We start from the raw sequence: 24,752 nt of genomic DNA, 5'->3' as shown, positions 1-24,752 counted from the left end.
TTCAACAGGTAGTCACCGGAAATGGTCTTCCAACAGTCTTGAAGGAGTTCCCAGAGATGCTTAGCACTTGTTGGCCCTTTTGCCTTCACTCTGCGGTCCAGCTCACCCCAAACCATCTCGATTGGGTTCAGGTCTGGTGACTGTGGAGGCTGGGTCATCTGGCGTAGCACCCCTGGAAGTGTGTTTGGGGTCATTGTCCTGTTGAAAAATAAATGATGGTCCAACTAAACACAAACCGGATGGAATAGCATGTCGCTGCAAGATGCTGTTGTAGCCATGCTGGTTTAGTATGCTTTCAATTTTGAATAAATCCCCAACAGTGTCACCAGCAATGCTCCCCCTCACCATCACATCTCCTCCTCTATGCTTCACGATGGGAACCAGGCATGTTGAGTCCATCCGTTCACCTTTTCTGCGTCACACAAAGACATGGTGGTTGGAACCAAAGATCTCAAATTTGGACTCATCAGACCAAAGCACAGATTTCCACTGGTCCAATGTCCATTCCTTGTGTTCTTTAGCCCAAACAAGTCTCTTCTGCTTGTTGCCTGTCCTTAGCAGTGGTTTCCTAGCAGCTATTTTACCATGAAGGCCTGCGCACAAAGTCTCCTCTTAACAGTTGCTGTAGAGATGTGTCTGCTGCTAGAACTCTGTGTGGCATTGACCTGGTCTCTAATCTGAGCTGCTGTTAACCTGCGATTTCTGAGGCTGGTGACTCGGATGAACTTATCCTCCGCAGCAGAGGTGACTCTTTGTTTTCTTTCCCTGGGGCGGTCCTCATGTGAGCCAGTTTCTTTGTAGCGCTTGATGGTTTTTGCCACTGCACTTGGGGACACTTTCAAAGTTTTCCCAATTTTTCGGACTGACTGACCTTCATTTCTTAAAGTAATGATGGTCACACGTTTTTCTTTACTTAGAATTTGTATTATGGCAAGAAAAAAGCAGCTATCAGTCTATTCAGTAGGACTATCAGCTGTGTATCCACCAGACTTCTGCACAACACAACTGATTGTCCCAACCCCATTTATAAGGCAAGAAATCCCACTTAATAAACCTGACAGGGCACACTGTGAAGTGAAAACCATTTCCGGCGACTACCTCTTGAAGCTCATCAAGAGAATGCCAAGAGTGTGCAAAGCAGTAATCAAAGCAAAAGGTGGCTACTTTGAAGAACCTAGAATATAAGACATTTTCAGTTGTTTCACACCTTTTTGTTAATTATATCATTCCACATGTGTTAATTCATAGTTTTGATGCCTTCAGAGTGAATCTACAATTTTCATAGTCATGAAAATAAAGAAAACTCTTTGAATGAGAAGGTGTGTCCAAACTTTTGGTCTGTACTGTATGTATATATACATATATATATATATATATATATATATATATATACACACACACACATACATACACACCTATATAAGCACATATACATAATGTGAATTATAGAATTAAATCTGGTGCTCAGTGAGGAAAGGAAAAGTGGAAACCACGCAATATATGGATTAACCAAACACCCAAAGACCATGGATTAAGAGAGAATTCCAGACAAGAAATTAGATAACAAATATTTATTTTTATTGTAATTAATTAATTAATGGTGGCAAGAAAAATTACATAAATTATAGATCAAGGTCTTTGGTTAATACAGAAAATTACCATAAGTATTTTTCCTACAAAATTATTGCATTATAGTTGCACTGCAACAATTACACATGTTTTGTTACACACATTTATTTATTTTATGTGTATTGGAGCAACACAAAAAAACAGAGTTTTTTGGACATAATTTCACACAAAACCCAAAAATGGGCCGAACAAAATTGTTGACACCCTCAAACTAATATTTGGTTGCACACTCTTTGGAAGAAATAACTGCAATTAATCGCTTCCTACAACCACCAACAAGCTTCTTACACCTCTCAACTGGAATTTTAGACCACTGTTCTTTTGCAAACTGCTCCAGGTATCTCATATTTGAAGGGTGACTTCTCCCAACAGCAAATTTAAGATCTCTCCACAGGTGTTCAATGAGAATGCTTGTTTCCAGCGCTTTGTGCCCATCCATTTCTGGGTGCTTCTTGAAGTAATGTATGTTTCGGGACATTATCCTGCTGGAAGACCCATGACCTAAATAAAAGGCAAACTCAGCTTTCTGACACTGGGAACTGCATTGCGACCAAAAACCTTTAATAATCTTCAGATTTCATGATGTCTTGCACATAGTTAAGACACCCAGTGCCAGAGGCAGCAGAACAACTCGAAAACATCTTTGAACCTCCACCATATTTGACTGTGTTGTTTTCTTCATAGGCCTCATTCTGTTTTCGGTAAACAGTCAAATTAAGTTTTTTACCAAAAAGCTCTATCTTGGTTTCACCTGTCCACAAGATGCTTTCCCAGGAAGAATTTGGCTTACTTAGGTACATTTTGACAAACTGCAGAGTAGCTTCTTTTTATCTCTGTCAGCAGTGAGGTCTTCCTGGGTTTCCTGCCATGGTGTTTCATTTCATTCAAATGTTTATGGATAGTTCCTGCTGACACTCATGTACCCTGACCCTGCAGGACAGTTTGAATTTCTTAATTATGTTGCGCACTGTGGACAAAGGAATATCAAGATCTTTGGAGATGGATTTGTAACCTTGAGATTTTTGATATTTTTCAACAATTTTGATTCTCAAGTCCTCAGACAGTTCTCTTTTCCTCTTTCTGTTCTCCATGATTGGTGTGGAACACACAGACACAGAATGCAAAGACTGAATCAACTTCTCCCATTTTAATTTGGCTTCAGGTATGATTTTCTTATTGCCGCCGCCTGTTACTTGCCACAGGTGAGTGTGAATGAGCATCACATGCTTGAAGCAAATTTGTTTCCCCACAATTCTGGAAAGGTGGCTACAATTTTGTCTGGCCCATTTTTGGGGTTTTGTGTGAAATTATATCCAATTTGCCTTTTGTTCTCTTCTTTGTGATATTATAATACACACTAAGGCCTCTTTCACACTTCCGTTTTTGACCATCAGTCAAAATCCGCCAGTTTTTGAAAAAACGGATCCGCCATTTTTTTTTGGCGGATCCGTTTTTTCCCCCATTGAGTTGCATTACCGGCGGATCTTGACGGATGGCCATCCGTTGGATCCGTTTTTTGCGGATCCGCCAAAATGTTTGCGTCCGTCGGCATGCCTGGACGGACCCTGCAACGTTTTTGTGGCTGTAGGATCCGCATTTTTACAGAGCGCATGCCCGGCGAAAGGGACTCAGCCGGGGATTTAACCCTGAAACACTTTCTGGCAGTGGAAAAAAATCTCTCTCTCTCTCGGACTGCGGTTCCTTTAAAATTCTGCATTCAACGGATCCGTCCAAAAAATGGCCCGGTCCGTTTGCATCAGTTACAATCGGATCCGCTTTCCGCCATTTTGGCGGATTTTAACTGACAAGAAAAAACGGAAGTGTGAAAGAGGCCTAAGGAAATAAATATGTTTATAACATGTGCAACTGCAATAATTTTCTGAGAGTCTTACTTTTGACCAGGACTGTGTTTTTATTCTGACAAACCATAGTAAATAGGACTACGAAGTGTTTTCTTACAGAATAAACAGTACTGCTTTAATACACCTTGCAAACAATAGATTCCACAGGCAAAGTGCTGTAAAATTAAACCTACTTTTCAATGGTGTCTAGAACACGAGAGTTTAGATAAGTGGTTTATAATAAGTGTGAAAAAGCACTCCCCCCCCCCCACTCCAAAAAAAAAATTATATATATATATATATATATATATATATATATATATATATATATATATACATACATATATATATATATATATATATATACATACATATATATATATATATATACATATATATACATATATATATATATATATATATATATATATATATATATATATATACACACACATATATATATATATATATACATACACACACACACACGCACACAAAAGCAACATACGGTTGTGCACCAATCTCCCGAAGGTGATAAAAGAGTTGTGGAAGATGAGCCTGTAGAAGAGTCTCAAACAGCAGACACAGCGGCATTATTCCCTAGGGGAGAAACCGTAAGATTATACTTTCAGGTCACCATGGAAAGTCTGACACTTTAACAAAATATATTAGTTAACATTGCTTAAAAGAGTAGACTGACGATTTGCACCATAACAAACCTTCTTTGGATGACACTAATAGGGTAACTTTCAGTTAAATTTTTATTTAAAAAAAAATAAAATAAATTGCACACATGAAAATATGCAACTTTGAAATATATCGTATCAGAGAAATCTGCTTCTGTCACCTCCTGGACTGATCTTTCATTCTCAATTAATAAGTAAAATCTGTCTTCAGTGAATACAGACTTTCCCATTACTGAGATGGGAGATGGCAGGTCCTGCTTTTTGACCCCTTCACGAGGCAGCCAATTTCCGTTTTTGCCTTTCCGTTTTTTCCTCCCCTTCTACCCAGAGTCATAACTCTTATTTTTCTGCCCACATAGACATATGAGGGCGTGTTTTTAGTAGGACGAGTTGCACTCTTGAATGACACCATTCACTTTACCATATAGTGAACTAGAAAACGGGTAAAAAAAAAATTCCAAGCAGGGTGACATTGTGAACCCCCCACACACAATTCTGACATTTTTTGGGGGGAACTGTTCTAACGGTGTACATTTTGTCGTAAAAATTATCAAGCAATACGATTCTCCTCATCAATACAATTACAACAACCAAATATGTCCAGTTTTTTTTTATTATTTTAGTGGTGAAAAAAAAAATCAGAAGTTTGCAAAAAAATTTTTTATTGCTGTGTCACCATTTTCCGAGACCCAGAACGTTTTTATTTTTCAGCCGATGGAGCCGTTTTTGTAAGGTGAGAGGACATTTTTATTAGTACCATTCTGTAATAGAGGTGTTTTTTTGATCGCATGTGCTATAACTCAGCGATGCCTCATAGTAGAAATCACTGTCTCCTCAGAAGCTGGACCACAGTCAGGGTTTCAAAGAAGCATCGTGATGACAGGCACAGGGGATCATCAGCTGAGCCAAAGTGGTCATGACTACCCATCAGTGAACCGTGATCACGTCACGGGCAAAGTTAATGACGTGAGCACGCGGAGCGTGATAAATGTAGATGTCAGAGATTGACAGTGGCATGTAACAATTGTGGGCGGAGCACTGCTCTGTAGAGCTTTATGAGCACCAATTGTCATCTATCTTTGTAATGGGAAAATCTGTATTCACTGAAGACATCTTACTCATGAATTGACAATTTTGAGAACGAAAGATCAGTTGAGGAGGAGAAAGAAGGAGATTCCTCCAATACAAAATATTACAGAGTTCATTATTTTGAAAAAAAAAAAACATTATAAGGACAGTTACACCTGAAAGGAAGATAGTTTTAATCATGGGGAGCACGGTGGCTCAGTGGTTAGCGCTGTAGCCTTGGAGCGCTGGGGTCCTGGATTCAAATTCCACCAAAAAAAAACACCTGCCAGGAGTCTGTATGTTCTCCCTGTGTTTGCGTGGGTTTCACCAGTTACTTCCCACACTCCATAGATGTAATGATAGGGGATTAGATTGTGAGACCCAATGGGGACAGTGATGATGTATGTAAAGCGATGTGGAATTAATGGTGCTATACAAGGGAGTACAAAAAATAAAAATAATCCGACCAATCTTCTATGTTTGAAATATCTGGACAATGGTCACACATAGAAAGCTCTAGGAAAGATCGTTTATGCCTTGCCCGGTGTCATTAGATACGTGTAGAAGAGTATGAAAGATTATAATGGTTTATATTGACTAAAACTTATAATGAAGCGATCATTGATAACACGATTATCCATGCAAAGATATAAACCTGCTTCTATGTGACATGTATGGAAACCTTAAGACTAGTAAGCAATACTTACTGCAAGTCTCAGAGGAGGCACAGACATCGATCACGACATTTATGGCATATCCAATGGTTATCTAATAGATGACTCATGAGTTAACTACTTTAAGAAAATCTACGTTCTTCTTTCTCACTGTTTAAGTGTTCCCACTATTGGTCCATGATACCGTGGATATGGTTCTTGGAGCACCTCACTCATAAGAGATATCAATAACATATCAGTCTGATGAAGGCCTCTGGGCCATAAAGTGCTACAACTGGAACAAGGTCCTAATGAAACTACTACACCGATCCACAATCACTCAAGCATATTGTGCTGTTCTGCAGAGCGCTTGTGTGTCTTCCTCCCTGAGCATTACAAAATGAGACAACATTGCTTACTGCTGAAATGGAAAAAAACAAACAAGTACTGACCTATTGAAGCCATAAGGCTATGTGCATACGTTGCAGAAATGCTGCGGAAATGTCCACAGCATTTCCGCAACTCCCTGCCGCGGGTAAAACGCGTTTTCCAGCAAAACACAAGCGTTTTTAGCTTACAGAATGCTTGCACATTCCAAGCGATTTCAAGCATCGCTTGGAAAGGTGAGTGAAAGGTTGGTCACACTCGTCAAGAATAGCGCTTGACAAGTGTGACCACCTTTTTACTATTGATGCTGCCTATGCGGCATCAATAGTAAAAGAAAGAATGTAAAAAAAAAAAAAAAAAAATTGTTATTCTCACCTTCCGACGGCCCCCGATCTCCTCAGCGACGCTGCCGGCAAGCTCCGTTCCCAAGGATGCATTGCGAGAATCACCATAGATGATGTCACGCTCGCGAGACCGCAACGTCATCTCAGGTGATTCGCGCAATGCATCCCTGGGACCGGAAGAGGCTGGCAGCGTGGCTGAGAAGTGGGAAGGACTCTGGGGGCCATCAGAAGGTGAGTATATCCCCATTTTTTTATTTTACATTTTATTTTTTACAGGGATATGTCTCCTCTCCTCCAGGCCCTGGGAACCATCTGCACATGAAGCGCTCATTTTACACATGGTGGGCATAGCCACATGCATAAAGTGAGCGTTTCAATGCAATCCTATGGCGGCGGAATCGCCGCGATTCCGCAGGAATTATAAACATGCTGCGGATTTTACCACTATGCGATTCCGATTGGGCACAGCAACTGTGGAATCCCATAGGATTGCATGGGATGCGTTTTAATAGCGCTTTTTAAGCATTTCCGCTGCGAGAAAAAATCGACAAAACCGCTTAAAAAACGCAAAGTGTGCACACAACCTAAGGGTATGTGCACACGTTGCGGATTCTGCTGTGGAATTTTCCACTCAGATTTTGTTAAATCCGCAGGTAAAATGACCTGCGCTTTACCTGCAGATTTAGTGCAGACTAAGGGTACGTGCACACAGTGCGGATTCTGCTGCGGTTCCGCAGAAGATTCTGCTGTGTTGTACAGTACCTTTATTTCCTACGGAAATTAAAAAACGCTGTGCACATGCTGCGGATTTTTCCGCACGGTTTTGCTGTGGTTTACAATCTGCAACATGTCAATTGTTTGGTGCAGAAACGCTGCAGTTTTACACCTCATCCATTATTAGGTGTAAAGCCACAGGGCAAAACCGCAGAAAAAACGCAGATATACCGCAGGACTTTTGTCTTGCGGATTTACCTGCGGTTTTCTCTCCAAAATCCGCACACCAAAAAAACTACGTGTGCACATAGCCTTACTGCGGATTTTCTGCAGTTTTTGTGCGGATTTCCCCTGCGTTTTGACACCTGCGGATTTCTATAATGGAGCAGGTCTCAAAACACTGCGGATCGGCACAAAAGAAGTGACATGCTGCAGATTTGAATCCGCAGCAGATCTGTGTGGAAAAATCCACAGCATGTGCGCAGCGTTTTTCATTTTGGCTTCAATTTAATGGTATTGTACACCACAGCAGAATCCGCAACGTGTGCACATACCCTAAAGCTTCTCCGCTGCTCCCCATTGATCTATGTTGGCAGGGTTGCAGCAGTGACATTACATCTACAACATGTGAAGAATGCAACCTCGGTGATGCAAAGATAGATTGCCACTGGTCCCAGTGATTGGCTGCAGTGGTCACATACTGTATACGTGACACTGTACACAAACGACAGCAAGCACCCTTGTCTTAAAATTTAATGAAACTGAACAACCTACTTATTTATTTATTAATGTTACTCGCTTATATAGCGCCATTAATTCCACAGCGATTTACAGACATATTCTGCACGGTCCCCATTGGGGCTCACAATTTAGATTCCCTATCAGTATGTCTTTGGAGTGTGAGAGGAAACTGGAGAAACCGGTGTAAACCCACAAACACGGGGAGAACATAAACTCCTTGCAGATGTTGTCCTTGGTGGGATTTGAACCCAAAACCTCAGTGCTGCAAGGCTGCAGTGCTAACCACTGAGCCACCATACTATCCCTGGTATTTTATAAAATGACAGCAATACCAAAGATTAATGTCGATGACTTACAGATATGTGAGAGGAGATTGAGTGGAGCCTGAAGAAGTAGCGCATGTACATCTCACGGAATACTTGATACAATTTGGCCGGCTCGTGATACAAAAAGCACAAGGGTGCAACTGAAAAACAAAAACATTTAGTAAAAAAAAAAAACAATACATATAATGAGTGTGTGAAGGAACAAGACTCTGAAGAATCATCAGTTCATTTGTTGCAGTGGTGAAGCCACTCTTTGTTGCACCTCTACAGTACTTTCACCCAGTTTTTGTGTTCTGTTCCGGTTCCTCATAGGTGTGCACTTGGCATTAAGGCAGGGCAGAGCGCAGTAGGAGAAGCAATTGGAAACATACAGATAGAGGAAAACAGAAGATGGGCGGTATGACACAGCACTGTATACTCCGTTACTGGCGATCTGCTTCTAGTCATTTCAATAGGCACTGACCTGCAGTATGCGGTGGACGCCACTACACAGTGGGATAGAGCTGTGGTATTCCACTCAGTACATACTTTAAAACCCGGCCCACGCAGGAGCTGGTAACAGCCAACTAATGGGGGTCCCAGGAGTCTGACCCCTACATATCTCAAATTTATGATCTATTATAAAGATAAAAGGACAACCACTTTGCGCAGTGGCACATGTAAAATTAATCAAAGAGTGTCACAAAGGAGAGGGGAAAAAAAATTATTGAAAACAACTTTGGAGGGAAAAATAAGATGCTGTTGATTCAGCTTTGGGGCGTGAGAGTGGACTGCCTCTTATTATAGTGCACATAATGCATATGGAATCATATTGACATTGCTCCATAGGAACAAATATGCAAATTAGCCACCTAAGGGAAAAAAAAAAATCTCATCATACCATCTAATATATCCCCAATATGCCAACATATGACCCTTACAGGGTATCTGTCAGCAGGATCAACCCTTCTAAGCAGTCTATATAGGCGTGTAGGTCATAGGAAGCTCAAAACAATGATGCCCTGATTTCTGCGATCTAACGTCTTATTCCAGATAGGTCCACATTTTTCTTAAGTGAAAATCACGTCTTCCAGGCTCCGGGGAGGATGTGGCCCGGAAAATAAGCTCTGCCTCCAGAGCTTATTATACATCAAGGGGGAGTTACCAGTGTGATATGTAACAAACAAAGAAAAGGAGAAATTAACTTTGTCTTCTTGTAAACACATTTTTTGTAGCTCTCTAAGCTCTGTCGCATTGCAACCCTGTCTGCCTGAGAGTTGAAAGCTGAAGCTGTGAGGAACCTGCAGATGTGTCAGGTTATAATCACATACAGCTCTGCAGTGAGATCAGAGAGCAGCCATCAGACATCACACTGGTAACTCCTCCTTCCTGTATATTAAGCCCTGGAGGCAGAGTTATCTCTAGGCACTATCCGCCCCAGAGCCTGGAAGAGGTCATTTATATAAAGTGATAAAAGAGGATTTATCCACAACAAGACATCCGATATGAGACATACAGGTAAGACTGTTTTCAGCTGTCTATAACCTGTATGCCCATATTAATAGTTTACATCGGTCAGACGTGGTGACAGATTATGATTAAGTGATCTTTGCAACATGACTATATAGATACAGTTGTGGCCAAAAGTATTGACAACTACTCGATTGCCGAAATTCACCGCAAGGAATGCGTGGAGCAAACGAGGAGGGGGGGGGAAGAGACGGAAACGAATACATGCCCATCGGACCGGACCGAACATATTAACATACAGCACGGGAGGAATAATAAAGGTATTTATGGATGATACATGGGGAGTCAGGGGGTATCAGAATTAGGTGTGTAATGCATAGGTGACACTAAATTAAGTGATATTTTTAGCTGGTAGCCCAAAAAAGTGCTGACAGGTTCCCTTTTATGTAGTTCCATACTGTTATATAAAAGCAGGATTAAAAACACATGCACACATATGAACAAGTCGGTAGGACACTGTTCATACCACTCACTGACTCAAACACAAACAGAGAGCACAGAATGAAAATTGTGCAGAAATATCCTGCAGTAAAACATATAACAGTAGTAAGCAAGTTCTGATAAAAAGATGATAACAAATACAGGGTATTTAGTCGATACGTTTTTTTGCAAAAAAATGTATACCAAGCTGCTTCACCGCGTCAAGGTAACCCTATTGAAGCAGCATATATAAAAGCAGTTTAATTCTCCTACCTAACAGTACCATTATGCATACAGTTGTGCTCAAAAGTTTACATACCCAAGAAGAATTTTTGCTTTCTTGGTCTTTTTTCAGAGAATATAGATGATGACACCAAAACATTTTCTCCACTCATGGTTAGTGGTTGGGTGAAACCATTTATTGTCAAACTACTGTGTTTTCTCTTTTTAAATCATAATGACACCCCAAAACATCCAAATGACCCTGATCAAAAGTTCACATAAACTGGTGATTTTGACCTGATAACATGCACAGAAGTTGACACAAATGGCTTTGAATAGCTACTAAAGGTAACATCCTTCCCCACATGTGACCTGTTTGCTTGAAATCAGTGTGTGCATAAAGCTGAGTTTCTGGAATCCAAACAGACTCTTGCATCTTTCATCGAGCCACTGACATTTCTGGATTGTGAGTTATGGGGAAAGCAAAAGAATTGGCAATGGATCTATGGGAAAAGGTAGTTGAACTGTATAAAACAGGAAAGGGATACAAAAAGATATCTAAGGAATTGATAATGCCAGTCAGCAGCGTTCAAACTGTGATTAACAAATGGAAAATCAGGGGCTCTGTAAAAACAAAACCACGGTCAGGTAGACCAACAAATTTTTCGTCCACAATTGCCAGAAAAATTGTTCACGATGCAAAGAAAAACCCACAAATAACATCAGCTGAAATATTGGACTCTCTGAAAACTAGAGGTGTGGCTGTTTCAAGATGCACAATAAGGAGGCACTTGAAGAAAAATGGGCTGCATGGTTGAGTCACCAGAAGAAAGCCATTATTGGCCATTATGGCGCAAATGCCACAAAGTATCTAACCTACAATATGCAAAACAGCACAGACACAAGCCTCAAAACTTCTGGAACAAGGTCATTTAGAGTGATGAGACCAAAATTTAACATTTGGCCACAACCATAAACGTTACGTTTAGACAGAGGTCAACAAGGCCTATGATGGAAGGAACACCATTCCTACTGTAAAGCACAAAGGTGGATCGCTGATGTTTTGGGGGGTGTGTGAGCTACGAAGGCACAAGAAACTTGGTCAAAGTTGAAGGAAATATTATTGCAGCACGTTATCAGCAAATACTGCTTTGCATGAGACGTACTTGGACGTTCCAAAATGACAATGATCCAAAACACAAGGCCAAGACCTGTCATTGCCTACAGCAGAACAAAGTGAAGGTTCTGGAGTGACCATTTCAGTCTCTTGACCTCAATATCATTGAGCCACTCTGGGGAGATCTCAAGCATGCAGTTCTTGCTAGACAGCTTAGGAATATACAGGAACTGGAGGTTTTTCCCCAAGAAGAGTGAGCAGCTTTACCATCTGAGAAAATAAAGAACCTCATCCACAACTACAACAAAAGACTTCAAGCTGTCATTGATGTTAGAGGGGGCAATACACGGTACTAAGAAATGGGGTATGTAAACTTTTTATCAGGGTCATTTGGATGTTTTGGGCTGTCATTATGATTTAAAAAGAGAAAACACAGTAGCTTGACAATAAATGGCTTTCATCCAACCAATAAACATGAGTGGAGAGAAAGTTTTGGTGTTATCCTTCATATTCTCTGAAAAAAAGGCCAAGAAAGCAAAAATTATGCTGGGGTATGGAAACTTTTGAGCACAACTGTATGTTACATGTGCATATAATAGTTTTTTTCTCTTTTTGTTAGGGCAGAGCATGGCTTTTTAAATTTTTTTTTGCTTTATTAGGCGAGTGTAATACTGCGATACTTTTTCACAGCTGAAATCAGACTGAGGAAAAAAAAAAAATCGCAGCATGCTGCGATTTGCCATGTTTAGCGGACGAGACTCGAAAATGCAATTGAATGGGTGTGTGAAAAAAAACAAAAAACAAAAAAAACACGGCCCCTCGGACCATGCGAATGCCGTCCAATTTGTACACATCCATGTCCTTTGAAAAGCCGGCAATTCAGCAGCCGTGTACAGTAAAATCACAGCGTGACCTGAAAGAGGTCACCTGATGTCACCCCACTTGCCACTGCACCAATGCAAATGGAAAGAGCAAGGCTAAGTACCAGAATTGGCGCATCTTAGAGATATATACACACACATATATACAGTGGGGCAAAAAAGTATTTAGTCAGTCAGCAATAGTGCAAGTTCCACCACTTAAAAAGATGAGAGGCGTCTGTAATTTACATCATAGGTAGACCTCAACTATGGGAGACAAACTGAGAAAAAAAAATCCAGAAAATCACGTTGTCTGTTTTTTTTCATTTTATTTGCATATTATGGTGGAAAATAAGTATTTGGTCAGAAACAAAATTTCATCTCAATACTTTGTGATATATCCTTTGTTGGCAATGACAGAGGTCAAACGTTTTCTGTAAGTCTTCACAAGGTTGCCACACACTGTTGTTGGTATGTTGGCCCATTCCTCCATGCAGATCTCCTCTAGAGCAGTGATGTTTTTGGCTTTTCGCTTGGCAACACGGACTTTCAACTCCCTCCAAAGGTTTTCTATAGGGTTGAGATCTGGAGACTGGCTAGGCCACTCCAGGACCTTGAAATGCTTCTTACGAAGCCACTCCTTCGTTGCCCTGGCGGTGTGCTTTGGATCATTGTCATGTTGAAAGACCCAGCCACCCATTCATTCTTTCATGTACCCGGATCAGTCGTCCTGGCCGCTTTGCAGAGAAACAGCCCCAAAGCATGATGTTTCCACCACCATGCTTTACAGTAGGTATGGTGTTTGATGGATGCAACTCAGTATTCTTTTTCCTCCAAACACGACAAGTTGTGTTTCTACCAAACAGTTCCAGTATGGTTTCATCAGACCATAGGACATTCTCCCAAAACTCCTCTGGATCATCCAAATGCTCTCTAGCAAACTTCAGACGGGCCCGGACATGTACAGGCTTAAGCAGTGGGACACGTCTGGCACTGCAGGATCTGAGTCCATGGTGGCGTAGTGTGTTACTTATGGTAGGCCTTGTTACATTGGTCCCAGCTCTCTGCAGTTCATTCACTAGGTCCCCCCGCGTTGTTCTGGGATTTTTGCTCACCGTTCTTGTGATCATTCTGACCCCACGGGGTGGGATTTTGCGTGGAGCACCAGATCGAGGGAGATTATCAGTGGTCTTGTATGTCTTCCATTTTCTAATTATTGCTCCCACAGTTGATTTCTTCACTCCAAGCTGGTTGGCTATTGCAGATTCAGTCTTCCCAGCCTGGTGCAGGGCTACAATTTTGTTTCTGGTGTCCTTTGACAGCTCTTTGGTCTTCACCATAGTGGAGTTTGGAGTCAGACTGTTTGAGGGTGTGCACAGGTGTCTTTTTATACTGATAACAAGTTTAAACAGGTGCCATTACTACAGGTAATGAGTGGAGGAAAGAGGAGACTCTTAAAGAAGAAGTTACAGGTCTGTGAGAGCCCGAAATCTTGATTGCTTGTTTCTGACCAAATACTTATTTTCCACCATAATATGCAAATAAAATGAAAAAAAAACAGACAATGTGATTTTCTGGATTTTTTTTTCTCAGTTTGTCTCCCATAGTTGAGGTCTACCTATGATGTAAATTACAGACGCCTCTCATCTTTTTAAGTGGTGGAACTTGCACTATTGCTGACTGACTAAATACTTTTTTGCCCCACTGTACATATACTGTATATATTGAATAATATTTCTTTGAAAACTATGTGTAAATGACAAAGCTCATGTTAAAATCGCATTCCAATTGGATATAAATCGGATGCTAGGTGTGAAAAATCGGACTGTACTCACATGAAAATCGCATGACACTAGTCCTACTTTTGTGGACCGAAATCGGAACTTATTTTAACGGTGATTTTTTATGAGCCCTTAAAATGTTTTCACAAAACTACTCCACCCACGCAGTATTTCCAGACTTTAATGTATATTTAATGAGGATTGAATGTCTTGGCTTTATTGGGTTTGTGCTTTGCTGCTGAAACATTCTCACTATCATATTACATTTTCATTGATTTTGCGACCGTTTGTTTTTCTATTGTTTCATGGTTTCTGCATTTTTATAAAAATTCCCTTTTTATGTCAGAGACAGGAAAGTCTACAGGTCCGCACGTAACCGTCTAATCTGTAAACCATTAATCTCCAGTGTGTTTGTAGTCCTGACACCTACAGATGCAGGAGCGGAACAGGAAGAGTGTTTGCTCTTACATAAACAGTAGTGGTGCCAAGGCGTCACGTAGGTGTCCGGCACAGGAAAGCTCCTCCATTAAAACTCCCCACCAGACCTCGCATGAAAACATCATATGATTGGCTGCACATTGGGTTTTTCCCGCTAGATACATTTATTCTAATCAGTCATGAGTGCTCTGTCTTTATTATACATTTTATGATTTCAGTCTTTATTTTAGTTTTAAGTCATTTAATGACTTAGATAAAAATATGGTGGCACATTTATTATTAGAATCAAATTTGTAGACATCTTAAATTGGACCAGACAGGCAGAAGATGAACCAAGGCAATCAATATGGCGCCTACAATTAGATACTTTGTGGATTATTATGCCACCTCTCGGTTGGCTATATTTTGCATTAAAAAAAAAAAAAAAAAAAAAAAAGATAATAAATGCGAATAAAAAAAAATCTGGAGCATTTTTTGAATCCACTTATCCTCCTTTTTTTCCCCAAGACACTCTACAAATGGGAGGTGCAAAAAGTATTCAAAACACATGCAAAATTTGACTTTTCGTGTAGTAAATCTCCTTTGCATGTTGCAGTACTAATTGTGTAGTTTAGCTTTTCAGCATTTTTGCCTTTGTCACTTGTACAAAATTCTCCTATATTCAAGAAAATGATATATAGGAAATCTGTGTATACATTCCTGCCGGGACTATGTGCTTCTAGCATCGGACCTGAACTCGCCCTCTACGTCACGGCTGGCATTGTGCTGTAATCTCCGGGATTGTAGACAACTCTGTTCCCAATAGTTACTGCAACATCTGTGAAGTTACACGAAGATATGGCAGACCCTCTGTCACCCCACAAAGCGTTGTGATTGTTGGGTACTGGTGGGGATTAACGGGGCACTCAGCAACACATTTACGGTACATACATAACCACAAGCACTGTGACAAAAATAATAAATAATAATCTTTATTTTTATATAGCGCTAACATATTCCGCAGCGCTTTACAGTTTGCACACATTATCATCACTGTCCCCGATGGGGCTCACAATCTAAATTCCCTATCAGTATGTCTTTGGAATGAGGGAGGAAACCGAAGTACCCGGAGGAAACCCACGCAAACACGGGGAGAATTTTTCCACAAACCTTACTGCGATTTTTGGCAGAATGAAAAAATCAACAGCAAGAGAAGAATTTGTTTTATTGATTTTTTATGTCATTCCTGTGTGGTACAAGTGACTAGTGGGGTCGTTGCGGCGATACCAAATATGTGCAGTTTTATTGCTTATATTTTTTTTTTTATACAAATATTTATTTACAGATACAATATCTTTTGATTTTTGTTATTTTTTAAGTGGGAGGCAGAATGAACAAAAACCAGCAATTCAGTTTTTTTTTTTTTTTGGGGGGGGGGGGGTTATGTCGTTACTCGTGTGGTAAAATTGATAAGGAGGTGTTATTCTTCTTCGGGTCAATATGATTACAGCGATATCCCACATTTATATTTCTTTTATGTTTTGGCGCTTTTACACAATAAAAACTATTTTATAGAAAAAGTACCGTAATTATTTTTGCATCACTTTATTCTGAGTGCTCTAACTTTTTTATTTTTCCGCTGATGGAGCTGTATGGCGGCTTGTTTTTTGCAGGACAAGATGACGTTTTCAGCGGTACAATTTATTTATATCCATCTTTTTGATTTCGTTTTATCCCACTTTTTGTTCAGCGGTATGATGATAAATCATTGCTTTTTGCCTTGTTTTTTTATGGTGTTCACTAAAGGGGTTACCTATTGGGACAGTTTTATAGGTCGGGTCGTTGCAGATGCGATGATACCAAATATGTGTACTTTTATTGTTTATATTTTTTTTCATACAAATATTTACAGATACAATATATTTAGAGTTTTATTATTATTTATTTTTTTAAAATATTTTTACAATTATTTAAAAACATTTTTTACTTTTTTATTTTGTCCCACCATGGGACTATCATTGTTTTGCAGGCTTATCGCTTGTACAGCATGCAGCAGCAGCATCCCCATGCTGTAGAAACTCTCAGCTCTGCACTGACAGAGAAAGTTGCTGGTCATGCATTGCGCATGATCAGCAAGTATCCTAGCTTTCGCGACCCGGATGTCGTCGTGACGACATCGGGTCACCATGGCAACTATCAGGACCCCGCTTCACCCTGCGGGGTCTCCGATCCAAAGGCAGAGGGGCTATCAGCCCTCTGCTGGCTTTCGGAATGCTGCGATTGTGTTCGATCGCAGCATGTAGGGGTTAACGTGCCAGGAGCGGGGTGTGACTGCTCCTGGCACTTAGTGCAGGGTGTCAGCTGTCAGAATCAGCAGACACCCGGAGGTGATCGCCCGCACAAAGCTCGTGTGCGTGGGCGATCGTAATGATGTAATAATCCGTCCCTGGTCAGATAGGCCCAGGGCACAGAGACAGTTTATTACGACAAATATTAGAGAGGGGTTAAAGGTGTTGTCTGGTAATTTCCAATTCATGACCAATCCAAAGTATAGGTCTGAGACTGATGACTGATATCGGCGATGAAAGGGGCAGAACACAGTCCAGTGCTTTGCTTAGGGCCCATTCACACTGCATCATGTGCAGTATGATACAACCAAGAGGTCTTCTGGTCGGTGGTAGTTTATTAATGCGTTTACACGGCAGACCCTGCTTCAGAGTAGCAGCATGTAAGTATCCGCCTGAGTGAAGTGGGACAATCAATTGTAAGACCGGGAAGTGCCTTGTGCGGAATCAAAAAATAAACTGTTTGGGGAAACCAAAGCATACACACATGGAGCAGTATCACCCAGAAAGGATAGTGAATTGCGGAATATGTGCTCACCTGGCAGTGCTGTACTAAGGCATGACACCTGTAGCTGCTGCCGCCACCTAGTGATTGCAGGAGGAGAACTTCTTCCAGATGAATAATCGTAGGGGAGGATGGTATCACAATGAATGGCAGTGCTGCGGAGAAGCCTTTTGTGTTCCAAAAAGGTTTTTTATTGTCCTAACGTGTTTCGGTGCCTTTGTCAAGGTGAAAAAAAACCTTGAGAATAGAACTGGTCTGGCCCCAAAACACGTTGGAACAATAGAGAACCATATCGGAACAGAAAAGGCTTTTCATTTACAGTTCAATGCAATATCATACCCCTAAAAAGGTTTCATAAAAGGCTTTCCAATATCCAGGTGTGTAAAGGTCTGGGTTCATGGGGTACCTCATGCCTACTGGAGGCCGGGCACATGTAAAACCACAAAGGACTGGTAGATTGCCGATGCTGTTATTAAAAGCTAATATTAAGGATTCTCAGGCTGGAGAGGAACTACAAGTTGCAGTGTGGTAGGGGGCCGGATTGGGGGGTGGTCCACTGCTTACCACGACCGGACGATGCAAAGACGAGACGGAGGCAGAGTTCAGTTGTAACAGATCCGGGTTTATTGGCCGTCCTGACGACCTTAGTCATTCACGGCAGTTCCTTCACAGCTCTCCGTTTCCAGGCCCGGGTACCTTTCACCTTTTCTTTAGTCGTGATGACGTTCCTCGCGGATCTTTCGCTGGGGCTGTCCTAGACCAATCAACCGCCAGCGCTTCACCCGCCTGAGGTCGTCATCCAATCGGTACCCCCGGGGCCTCGTCTGTCCTGCGGTACTTCGTGTCAGGGCCACCCCCCTGACTGTCTTCTCCTTTCAGTCCCCTGGTCGAGCTCTTCACCATTCTCCGTCTTCTGTCCTGAGTCTTCCTCTGCTGAGCTCCTCCCGGGACTAACCTCTGTGGAACCCCAACAAGTCCTATTTATCCCCTCTCTCACTGGGAATTTCCCTCCTGGGTTCCTATCTCCCTGCCCCCCATGACTAAGCAGTTTCTATAGCCGTAAGCTGATGTTAAGTCCTGAACTACACTCCCCCCCTGCCATCTTGTGGTGTTATGAATGGGTCACCGAGGAGGAAAAAACAAAACAAGCTGAGTCCCAGAAAAACCAGAGAGGTTGGTAACTATGGCGATTGCAGATCCCTGATCCTAACCACACAACTAGCAGCAGCCGTGGAACGTTCCTACGATGATCCTAGACACCTCGTCACCGCCGGAGGACTAAATAAGCCTAAAGCAAGAAAGGGGAAAACTAACTGCCCCAGAGCAGACCCCAAAGGAAAGACAGCCCCCACACATGTATTGACGGTGAAATAAGATGAAAACACAAACACAGGCAGGAAAATAGGCTGAGCAAACGATGGGGCCCAAACTAACTAGAAAGGACAGGAAAGGAAAGACACTGTCTGCCATCTGCCAAAAACCCTACAAAAATAATGTCCAACACTTCTGATAACAAAATTAACCCGGAAGTCACTAGACTTCTCCCACTATATCAGCACTCTGAAATATTCTGAGACAGAGCAAAAAGAGGCCAATCTAATAGGGGACAAAAAGCAAATTGGTAAATACAGATAAATAAGAGTGGAAATTCAGCACAGCCCCAGTCGGGGCTGGCTGACCACACAAAAAACTGAATAGACCAACAAAATCAAGTGAGAACACTAGCAGAAAAACTTAGCTTGAAATGACTGGAACAGAGCTGAACACCAAGAGCTGAAAAGCAAGAAGAAATCACCAGCACCAGAATAGGGCGTCGGCTGACTTAAATCCAGTCTGAAATTCCTGAGGTCCAATCATCATCCTCATTATCAGGTGGCAGATCTCTACTGATTAAATCAGCCTCACTACCTCCTGTTACCACCAGAGGGAGCCTGGAAGGAGAACTCACAACTGGTAGACCAGAAAATGAACTCACAACACTGTGGTCAAATTTCAGTACTGCACTCCCTTTTCTGTCTTTCCCTGCTGTTACTTTTCTGTCATTGCCAATCTCTGTCTATAGTGCACACATTGTCCCCTCCTACTTCCAGTCAAGTCTGTCCGTCAAGTCACCTTCCCCACACTCCCCCTTCCTTTGTCCATTGTTGTCCTGACAATCGTACGCCCTACCTACGTCGTCCTAAAGCTTGTCCACAGACTGTTGTCGGACCGGTCGTTGGGCCAAACCCGCTGCCCACGGGGTCCGAACCAAACCGGGAGCACCATGCTCCGAGCAGCCTACTGCTACTCGCCGGCGCGCATGCCACGTGACAACTTCTTTCAGGTTGGCGAGGTCGAACCGGACTACTCTACGGCGTGTACCTCCCACTACTCCCCCCTTCTACTACCTTCAGCTGTCCGGAACGCCATGACCGAGGACTTTTGCCTATCAGGTCATCATTGGCGCCCGCCCGTCCTTTTGGGGTGTCCGTGGTGTTGGGGACCTAACTGATGGACCACTGTCTGGTTCGATATCTCTCGTCTCTTCGTCCTTCACTTAAAAAGAGTCATGGTCGGCGTCTTCATCACATCTACCTCGTACCCGGGACCTGTTACACACACATTTTTTTTTTTGGTTACACACACACTACTCATTAAATCAACTTTTAACATACCGTATATATGATTACCACTACATTAATAACAATAGGAGTTACTCAACTGGAGTAACCCCCTTTTCCTTTGTTTGTTTTTTCCTTTTTTTCTTTCCTTTCTTTCAACATAACATTTTCTCACAGCATTTGTAAAACAGAATATGACTACACCCCCTTCCTTTAGCATTAGTACTTCCTCCTTCGCACCCCCGCTATATCAAGAGAAAACAATAACCAATAAAACATTTTCCTTAACTTGGACGCATAACTGTCCATTTAGGCCTGCACAACGGTGCAGCGATATCCCGGTAGTCCGGGCCATCTCCTGACGGCCGATGTTACGCCAATTCAGCAGGGAACTCCACAGCCGTGGAGCTCCCGAGGTGTCTCGACTGTTCCTGGGCCCCGACTGTTCTTTGCCCAGGGCTCAGGGGTCATCTCCCTCCTGAGAGATGCGTCAAAAGGGGTAGAAGGGGCTGAAGGTGGCTCCATGGCGTGCGTTCCGCGCCAGTTCTCTGCTTGGGAACCAGCAGTCCACCACCGGTGGTGGCGAGGACACGCTCATCTCGGTCGACGTGGTGGCTTCGCTCCATCCGGCCCCCAGCTCCTGCAGCTCCAAACGCAGGTGAGGGACCGGGGTCATTGACGATGAGAAGCTGAGCGGCAAAGCTGGGGCCTGCTAGCGTAGATGGCAGACGGCTCCGCAGAGGTGGCGGAGCCCGATGACCCGGCCGAAGCTGCAAACCGGAGTGGGGCCGGAGCAGCTGCGGATCTTGATGGGCAGGCCGCAGCCGCGGTATGGAGTGCGGCAGAGGTGGCCCCAGACATCGGTGAGAAGGCCACAGCTGGAACCATGAGCGAGGCAGAGGCAGCAGCGGGTGCCGCCGGGTAGGCCGCAGCCGGCGCCACAATCGAACCAGAGGCGGCCGTGGAGCATGCCGCAACCGGAGTCGCAGACGGGGCCAGAGTGGTGGCCGGCACTGGTGAGGAGGCTGCAGGGGAGGCCGGAGTGGCGGCAGGCTTCGGGTGGTAAACCGCTGCTGCCAGGTGGAACGCAGCAGCGTCGGCCACTAGCTGGTTCTGCACCGGCGACGCGGGACTATGCGCCGCCGGTCAGGGTGGCTCATGGTGGTGGGTGAGAGCGTCGGTCGGCCCAGCGGAGGCCGAAGAGCCCTCTGCAACCAGGGCCGCTGGAAAACGGGAGGCCGCGCGGGGAGGCTGAGTGGTGGGGGCCGCTTGCGGAGCCGCTGGCAGAGCCAGGGGAACTCTCACCTTCCCGGCGCCGTGGCTTTCTGCAGGTTGTTCCTCCGCTCTCCCAGAAGTCAGTCCGGGAAGCAGCTGGCTTCCGCTGCTCCTCCGCAGCTCCCGCCCGCCGCTGCTCTTCATCCCGCCCTTCGGCAGGACCTGCCTCCAGGCCGGATAGTTCCGCAGGGACGGCATGCGACAGTTCCTCTAGCGGCCGCCCCGGGTAATCCACTTCAGCGCCACCCCCCTCCTGCTCGCAGGTCACTAGCGTTGCAGGGGCACAGAGTCTCATTCGGGTTTTCTTTGGATGGGTCCAGCCACAGTCCCAATTGGTATTCCACTTGGGCTCCATCTAGCAAAGTTTTTTTTCCCGTTTCGGATCCTCCGATGACAGCCAATGGTCCGGAACAAAGTCTCAGATTTGTAATCCACAGGCGAGTAAATTTGTAATCCACAGGGTAGCAAACTTGTAATCCACAGGTGGGCAGCTCAAGTCCTTTTGGGTTCTCCAGGTGCAGGCCTGCCGCAGAAGCTGTAGTATTGGCGACGGCGATCCTGCTGACTTACGCCAAATGTGGTAGGGGGCCGGATTGGGGGGTGGTCCACTGCTTACCATGACCGGACGATGCAAAGACGAGACGGAGGCAGAGGTCAGTTGTAACAGATCTGGGTTTATTGGCCGTCCTGACGACCTTAGCCATGCACCGCAGTTCCTTCACAACTCTCCGTTTCCAGGCCCGGGTACCTTTCACCTTTCCTTTAGTCGTGATAACGTTCCTCGCGGATCTTTCGCTGGGGCTGTCCTAGACCAATCTACCATCAGCGCTTCACCTGCCTGAGGTCGTCGTCTAATCGGTACCCCCGGGGCCTCGTCTGTCCTGCGGTACGTCATGTCAGGGCCACCCCCCTGTCTTCTCCTGTCAGTCACCTGGTCGAGCTCTTCACCATTCTCAGTCTTCTGTCCTGAGTCTTCCTCTGCTGAGCTCCTCCCGGGACTAACCTCTCTGGAACCCCAACCAGTCCTATTTATCCTCTCTATCACTGGGAATTTCCCTCCTGGGTTCCTATCTCCCTGCCCCCATGACTCAGCAGTTTCTATAGCCGTAAGCTGATGTTAAGTCCCGAACTACACTCCCCCCTGCCATCTTGTGGTCAAATTTCGGTACTGCACTCCCTTTTCTGTCTTTCCCTGCTGTTACCTTTCTGTCATTGCCAATCTCTGTCTATAGTGCACACATCGTCCCCCCTACTTCCAGTCAAGTCTGTCCGTCAAGTCACCTTCCCCACAGCAGCATTACCTAGCATGTATGTACTTAGCAGCTGATGAATACGTGTTCCCAATGTATTTTTCTGTCAGCACAGCACATATGACGCTTGCATGCTTTGCAGGACTAGTTGTATTAATAATGACAACATCTAATGTACCATAATGTACTGAAAAACTGGAAACAAATTCTTTATGGGGTATAATGCCTAAATCTCGGCTGGCATGGGAAAACTGCATCTGCTGACAAACTGACAGTGTCCAATTTGGCAGCTGATCATTGTCATGTTCACACGTGACAATGACCGGAACGAGAAACTGCTCGGTTTGCTAAGATAAAGGACTAAAAAGTGCTAAAAAAAATATTAACTACACAACAAAAATGACAGCTTGCCACAAGCTCTTGCTCAGCTTCACTGCTGATAAGATGGAAAAGTTCTCAGACTACGGCACATTTTTATTTCCAAAGGTTTTTGTTTGTTTTTTTCTTTAAGCGCCCATCTGCACCCACTATTCCATTAACAGCAATCCGCATTTTAGCGCATCCCATATAAATTTGGGATCAGCGTAATCGTACTTTTCACAAAGTTAACATGCCATTACTACTGCACAACGAATGCAGGAAAGCCAAAGAACAATCCCTAAAATGTATATAAAAATCAAAGCCCGACTGAGAAAAAAGGGTAAAAGCCCAAACACGGAATCAGGAAAAGGTACTCTATTATTTCCACAGAAAATGGTGTTATGAGCATTGGAAGGCAACAACGCAAGAAAAGAATCCTAATAAGTCACCTCCAAAAGCAGTGGTGTTGGGAAGGGCTTAAAAAGTCTAAGGTTCTCGCATCCACATGACCTGCCCGGAGAACAATACTGAAATGTTAGCTAACCAGGTGCTTAGCCTAATAGATGATGGAGTCTTCAGGGCCGCCATTGACTTCATCAGAGGACAACATGTTCAGCCCGGGCAGGAATAGGGGTCGGTAAGGACACCCAAACATGTACATTGCTGGTTACATTAGTTTCTCCATAATACTGTATTTTGTCATAAATGGTGGCAGATGTAAGGCTATGTTCACATGTTACGTTTTTGCTGCTTTTATGTAAATTTTAAACTGCGTTTTACAGTACCAGAAAAGCTATGAGATTTCAGAAATCTCATGCACACACACTGTTTTTTTATTCCTGACTGAATTGGAAAACTACTACGTTTTTCCAAACGGCAGTATGTCACTTAGGACCAGGGGCACTCATTACAGGTGGAAGAAAGGCGATTCCGACCGCTAAATAGGAAAGGGTTCTTTACAGTTAGAGCGGTCAGAATGTGGAATGCCGACCACAAGAGGTAGTAATGGCTGACATTATCCATTCTAAAAAGGGCTGCAAGATTCCTCAGTATACATAACATTGTGGGTTATAGGTAATTTAGTGACAAAATGTATAATTGGTGGAGAAAGGGAGAACTTGATGGATCTAAGGCTTTTTTTCAACCTACACAATGGTGTCACTTTTTGCAGTGATTTTTTACACATAGAAAGCAATGAGTAAGTTCAAGAGTTATCAGGTTTTAGCACAAAAAGCTAAGGAGGTTGCATCACGTTTCTTGGGGGGGAACTAAACTTTTTCAGCATGCAGAAGAGATAATAAAAAAACGCAGCATATATGCAACAAAATTGGCTTTTTGCAAGCAGTCTCTTTACTGCCAAGAGAGCAAATATTGCCTGCAGAAAAAAAAATGCAACAAAAACGCAAAGTGTGAACAATAGCCTAAGAGCGATAGAAAGGAAAAAAATAATTACAAAGTAACAGTTCTCCTTAGGATTGCCATTTGGAGGAGTTGGAAGGATTTCTTGCTTCCTCAAACAGAACATCACAGTTTATTGGCTGATTATTAAGAAAAAAATCCAGAATACCGGTGTGAGTCGTCCTTCGACAGAATGACCCGTGCACATTGTCACAATAGACGCACAAGCTCAGTAATACACTTACCATACATAGAGAATCCATGGAAAGGGATGACACCTAGAAAACAGAACAATATACCTTAT

At 43.3% G+C, this 24,752-nt stretch overlaps 1 protein-coding gene across 3 annotated transcripts in view; it reads right to left on the bottom strand.

Annotated features, from left to right (window-relative positions):
* The window catches only part of TBC1D19 (TBC1 domain family member 19), a 294,506-nt gene that overhangs the window by 33,767 nt on the left and 235,987 nt on the right, over window positions 1-24,752 (bottom strand). For 2 of the 3 annotated variants that reach the window (XM_073574712.1, XM_073574714.1), the window contains exons 16-18: window positions 24,694-24,726; window positions 8,420-8,529; window positions 3,979-4,070 (exon numbers count right to left, since the gene is read on the bottom strand). In XM_073574712.1, coding sequence (XP_073430813.1) covers window positions 3,979-4,070; window positions 8,420-8,529; window positions 24,694-24,726 — 235 coding nt within the window. Of the gene's footprint in view, window positions 1-3,963; window positions 4,071-8,419; window positions 8,530-24,693; window positions 24,727-24,752 lie in introns of all 3 variants that reach the window. The other variant, XM_073574713.1, reaches the window with a different exon arrangement.

This window comes from Dendrobates tinctorius, unplaced genomic scaffold (genome assembly GCF_039654945.1).
Source record: "Dendrobates tinctorius isolate UK_male_01 unplaced genomic scaffold, ASM3965494v1 ptg000039l, whole genome shotgun sequence".
Taxonomy (NCBI): domain Eukaryota; kingdom Metazoa; phylum Chordata; class Amphibia; order Anura; family Dendrobatidae; genus Dendrobates; species Dendrobates tinctorius.
The sequence above is the reverse complement of the archived record's forward strand: the minus strand, read 5'-3'. Positions and strand labels throughout refer to the sequence as shown.